We start from the raw sequence: 6240 nt of genomic DNA, 5'->3' as shown, positions 1-6240 counted from the left end.
TTTTGTTTCAATGTTTCAATGCCACAAACTCACCCAACGTGATACAATGCATTGAACCAAACTAGTTGATAAGACTATTAATTAATTTGATCTATAGTCCATAAATATTAATGGTGTTTCTTTTTAATATTCTGTCATTTCGACTTTACAAATGCAGAAATAATAGGAGTTGCAAAAGACAAGAAGTGAAAATAGTCATTGGCAAAACTGTATCCAAATATAAATCAATTATTGGGGTGTTTTTTTGACCAATTCTAAGATTTTTTCTTTATATGACAAGTGGTATGCATTTACCATACTTTATTAAGTGCATTCTATCATTCTGTCGTATTGGAATTAGCCACAAACGTATGCCATTAGTTGAGGATGGTAAATTCAAGAACCCATTGATTGGGAAGCACTTCACATGAATGAACAATCTCTGAGCAATGACATGTAAATTTAATCAACATCTCAACAAAAAAATGATTTCACTAGAGGCTATTAACTGAGTCTGCAATCAGTTCAAAGACCTATATGTCATAAATGGCTGATTCGTCTTTTTGTTTTGTTGGAGAAGAATATCTTTCAGAATAAAGAAATGAGGGGGAAGGTAGGAGGTGGAAAATCCGAATTGTCCTTTATGGCAGAATCAAAGGTTGCTTGTTGGTTCTCATCGAGTGTCATCACAAAACAAATGAAACTGATGAGATTTACATTGAGATGTGTCAGCTATTGCGAAATCAGTATTTCCTATTTCAGTGTATTGAATGCTGCATTTTTCTTTTTAAAATCAACTTTGTCCTGTCCAAAACCCATCCCTTCCCTCCCTCCCCTCACCCCCCCACCCACCCCCCCCCCCCGCACCACCCCATTAAAACCCTTCATTAAAATAATGATGACCATTTTGGAGAACATTTGAGTGTTTTATTGTTATTTAACTTTTACGTACAGTTTACATCAATCCAAGAAATATATAGTATAGTTCCCTCACAATCATTCCAACCCAACACCTCCCCATCTGTTCCCACAACAAAATGGAACTTCCAGATGAATAAAACTTGCGTGAGAACGCAATCCACATTTTTAATATGTTTTATTGAATAATAGTTGATTTGAACTGAAAACATATATGCAGTGTACAGTTCGGTCCTCTACATAAACAGCAACCCAGTTGCTAATCAATCTGATTCTACTTTTCAATCCTTTGGTATTATTTCACCATTACGCTGACTGGAGCTTGCTGTATAAACACTTCATAATCTGATATAGTCAGGATAAACAAGTATTAAATGATATTTCTAAGAAGACTGTTAAAAATACCAGTCTTTGAAGCTCATTAATAGCTTGACCTGTCAAATTTAAAACCTAAAAGATCAGCCTAGAAGCATTTGTTTCATCTCTTTCCATGCAAATGAATTTGATACTTTGGCTCAATTTATCCATTGCTTGTGGACAGATTGATTTCAAGAGCTATTTAATTTGCAAACAACAGGGTCTCTCCTTTGCCGTGTTCTGCTGACGCAGCCATCTCTTCTCCCCTGTCACCCATTCATTGTATAATACTGTCATTTCTATTTATGCTGTGAGGTTTTGGGTGACAGTGCCTCATCTTCCTGACTAATTTCTTTCATTGAGGCTCGGGTCAGCGTGTTGGGATGGTACCATGACCTGAATCTCTCCAATGATGCACTTCTGGCTGCTGTAAAATGAAAATCAGATAAAAGAAAGGATTCAGTAACACTTCATCATTGTTCAAATGTAATCATCAATGGTTCCTTTTCTCTGGATCCTTGTAGCCTTTTTTGAAACAATTATGCGAGAGTTGTACACAACAACGGAGAAGACCCAGTCTCCTGAGAATATTAACTAGAAAATCAAGGCACGACTATAGGTCAAAGCAGCACAGGGAAAACAGATGGGGCAGTGAATAGAGGGCATGCAGTAATACATACTTATTAGGCAAAGCCATTTCAGCATGCTTTGGTAAAGGGATGTTGCAGCTATCTTGTGTGTTGAGATATTGATGGCTGCAGTACTCAATATTTTCGTCCTACACTGTGCTGCACATATTATGCATTGACATTAAGACTGCAGTGTTCTTTACCTCTCTGTGTGCCAACACAAAGCTGTACTTCAAAATGATTGGAAACATGTCTGCAGTAAAATATTTTTTCAAACAAAAAATTACATTTATACTTGATAGCCTTGCCACACAATTCTTTGTGCTTGGTGCAGCCAAGCAGTGCATTTAGCACAAAGGAGCTGACAATTTAAGTGCCAGTGTTACATTCATAATATGATTCAAATTCTCTCGCACTCCTTCATCTGTGGGGGATAATTTTAGGCAAGGTCACTGCTGGTCATTCAATCGAACTTCTCAAACGCTGTCAGTTTAAACTGAATTCAATTTAAAATACTGAATGGCGCCCAAGACCATATACAAAATACTATATCGAGTTAACATAAAGGTATGCACAATTGGATTTTATTCATTCATTATCTATGCGGCATTGTTAATGCATGCTGAACAGAAGTTGTACAGTTCTTAGCCCAGTAAATATGGTGATGGAACCATTTAACCCAGATTAACTCGAGAGGTGAGCCTTCACTCTCGCAAGGTAGAAGACTTTACAGCAGCATCAGGATAAAGGTTTGTATCTTGCAGGAGAGGAAAAAAAGCAAACTCGAGAGGTACAGGTCTGATCTCCTCTGAAACAAATCTATCTGTCAATCACGGAGCAATGGTCAAAAGGACCAAGTCTCAAATTCTCCTTATCTCTGGGCTAAAGGAGGAAATAATAATAATAATAATCCTTCCATTTGATATAGCACCTATTACGTTGAGAGGATATCTCAAAATGTTTCACAGGGTTTAATGCAAAATGCTGTGACTGTGTATTTTTGTAGGGGAATGTGGCAGCCATTTGTGCACAGCAGTGCCTCATGATAGCCATGAAGTTAATGACCAATTTTGTCTGGGAGACTACCAGCCAGGACATGGGGAGAAATTCCTTTCTTCTTTCAAATAGTGCCATGGGATTTTGACATCCACCTGTACATGCAATCGGGGCCTCAGTTTAACATCTAATCTCAGCACCATCAACAATGCAGCGCTTCCCAGTATTATACTAGAATATCAGACTGTGAGATCAAAGCTCCGATGTGGAGCTTGAACCTAAAACCTTCTGACTCAGAGTTGAGAGTTGTAGCAAATGAACCAAGCTGACACGTAAATAGGGTAATGAATGAAGCACCAGCAGCAGATGGAACAAAACATAGGGACAACCAATCTTAGTCTTAAGTATTCAAAAACAACTTTTAGGAATATTATTGCAGATTCATAACGAAAATGAATACTCAGCCTTTTTGTGAACAAAGGGGCATAAGATGTTATTTTTACACCCAATTTAATTTCATGGAAACATGTCCAAGTGCAATTGTTGGGAAAATATTAGGGCCATGAAAAATACCAGTTTTTACAGTATATAACATTTCTATCAAACTATTGGGTTTGGTAATCTGCCACAATCTACCAAGGAATTTATTTTGCAGTGGGGGATGAACTGTAAGCGATATAGTTGGCAGAAGACATAATTACACCAATGGGTTGTGTCAAAGGGTGCAGAGATTGTTGTTCATCTCATTCATTGGCCTTGTGCAATGAGAATGTGAAGACAGCAGAGGTATTCAGTAGTGAGAATGTAGAGGGAGTTGAGCACAGATCATATGCTTCTCCACAAAAGCTTTTACCCAATTGAAGAGCGATATTATGAGAGGTCTGAGAGCAGGTTAGCCATCTGCCCTGTCACCTGATAAATAATAAAAACAATAATCCTTGCATTTGATAAAGTGCCTTATCACGTCTTCGAAACGTCTCAAAGCACATCACAGAATACACTATAAAGTGAATTGACTGTATATTTTGTGGCCAAAACACGGCAGCCAATTGCACACAGCAGTATCTCACAAACAACCAAGTTATTATTTAAAAACATTTTTTTTAAAGGATTATTACAGCTGGAAAACTGATCCTCCAATCGATTAACAACCAGGTTCCTACTTACTACTAGGTATACAGAGGCATGTGGAGTAAGTTAATGATGCACAGCACAAAGTAACCGAATGAGATAAATACATAAAATGGGGCCAAAAAGAATTATACCTCGCACAAGTCAACTCCTTAAACAAAAAGGTTAAAGCATTTTTGTTTTAGCAGTGAGTGCTAATAGCACTTTAAGAGAATTCAGTTAGATGAGATATTGAGCCCAGTGAAGAACTAAATTAATATATATGCAATTGAAATGAGAAGATCATTGAAGCACCCTGAGTTAATGACTTTAGCGACTAATATTAATTCTCACACTGTCAAGCTGAGTAACTTTTCCAGGCCAATTGTCCCAGTGATGTTCTTAGCGTTCACCATTTTAAAAGAGTTAAGAAGGAGAAATGGACAAAAACACAAACTTAACGATTAAAGGGGAAATTGCTACAAAAAGCTCTTTAAATCTAAATCTTTTGTTCTGGTCCAGCAATTATATTCACTGAGATATTAGTGCAAAAAAAATCTTGTTGTTGTTGTTGTATCAGTCTGGTTCAGACCCTCGCCTCTGGTTCAGAAGGTTGTGGGTTCAAGCCAGATGTAATTTGAATTTAAGTTCTGAATACAAATGTTGAACTTATAGTTTAGGCTGACATTCAAGTAACAGTGCTGGGGAGCGCTGTATTGTCAGAGGAGCTGACCTTCAGATGAGATGTTAAACTGATCAGGTGGATGTTTAAAATCCCATACACTATTTGAAACTTTCGCTCAGTGTCCTGGTCAACAATACTGTAGATAAAATTTGTCATGCACTTAATAGCTGCTTGTGGGACATTGCTGTACACACATTGGCTAAAGTGTTTGTCTACAATCACTTCACTTTATAGCAACATTATAATTGTTGTATCAACTGCAATTATTCTTTATATTCTAAACTCAAAATTTTCAGTTGTAAGGAGACTCCTGATACACTATTTGACAATAGTCTGTGTTGACTCCAGCAGTTGCCAGAACAGAGACAACTGCAGCTTTCAGTTGCAGCTTTTAAATAACTCAGTAAAAGCAGAATTTTACCCGCCTCAGAAGTTCATGGCAATGCCCTGCTTGCCAACTGCAACTGGGATCTTACTGTGGGTAGAAGTGGTCCTGCACATAGCACAAAACACATCATGCTAGCGAAGTGTCTGAGATTGCCGACAATGACAGCAGAAACCTCAGAAATGACAAGGCCAAAAAAGAAACTGGTCAAACCTCAATTGTCTCTAGGACCTCAGCGTGTGATGGCTTTAGCCCTTAGAACCAATTCACCAATTTCAAAACATTAGCCTACAACTGCAGCACTCACGCAAAAAACAGTCCCAGTTTGACAGCACATTAGCAGATAAGGTTGCTAATTATTTTTCTAATATTGCTGCCATCAAATACATAAAATTCCGTTGAGGCTGTTTAGACCCTCAAGGTTCTTCTCTAACACATTTTTAATGGTGATGAAACTGGAGCATTGAGTTCCGCAAAAGCAGATGCTCCACTTTCTCGCTGTGAAGTTCAAAATTAATTTTGTATCCTAATGACCCAGTTACAACCTATAAAATAGACTCTGTTATTCATACTTTTTTAAATTAGACGGTGTCATTTTAATTATCACCCTTTTTATTGACTGTGCTCTTTACTCCATTGGAAATGAGCACAATTTTGTGGAGTGCTAATTGTAAGGGAAACAGCCATCAGCAGTGAGCTGAGTTGGGGTTGGTTCTAAACTGAGGCCTGAAATTATCATGGCTTTAAGAATTAAAATGGAAGTTTGGGTGGAATTCAATTCAATGTAAAATTAGGTTTTACTCTGGAAGCCAATTTTCCACAGTTCTTGAGCCCGTAAGCAGCTTTACAATAGTCCTATTTGTATAACCTCTCCAGGCCTCCGTCCTAGCCCACTTACTCTTATCTACTGACTGGTGTACTATTGCTATTATCAGGTCTTTCCATTTTATCATCCAACACTGAGTTTTGAGCGCTCCTGTGATATGGAATTGTCTTTCAGAAGCAATTTGCTTTCCTACTTCTCTCCTTGCTTTAATAGCTTTCAAAAGTCCATCTCTTTAACTGTTCCTTTGAATTACTCTAGATTTCTCTTACTTCTTGCTCATTGTCCACTACCTCCATTGTTGAGCTCTTTGAGACATGAAAGGCTGTTTCAATGCAAGCTGCTCTTGGTAAATAAT

General features: G+C 37.7%; 1 protein-coding gene across 1 annotated transcript in view; it reads right to left on the bottom strand.

Annotated features, from left to right (window-relative positions):
• Positions 1 to 904: 904 nt before the first annotated feature.
• Positions 905 to 6240, bottom strand: part of LOC103181334 (protein diaphanous homolog 1-like) — a 924060-nt gene continuing 918724 nt past the window's right edge. Inside the window, exon 23 of the mRNA XM_042340721.1 lies at positions 905 to 1681. Coding sequence (XP_042196655.1) covers positions 1554 to 1681 — 128 coding nt within the window. The 3' untranslated portion in view covers positions 905 to 1553. The remainder of the gene's footprint in view (positions 1682 to 6240) is intronic.

Source organism: Callorhinchus milii, unplaced genomic scaffold (genome assembly GCF_018977255.1).
Source record: "Callorhinchus milii isolate IMCB2004 unplaced genomic scaffold, IMCB_Cmil_1.0 Scaffold1, whole genome shotgun sequence".
Classification (NCBI taxonomy): Eukaryota; Metazoa; Chordata; class Chondrichthyes; order Chimaeriformes; family Callorhinchidae; genus Callorhinchus; species Callorhinchus milii.
The sequence above is the reverse complement of the archived record's forward strand: the minus strand, read 5'-3'. Positions and strand labels throughout refer to the sequence as shown.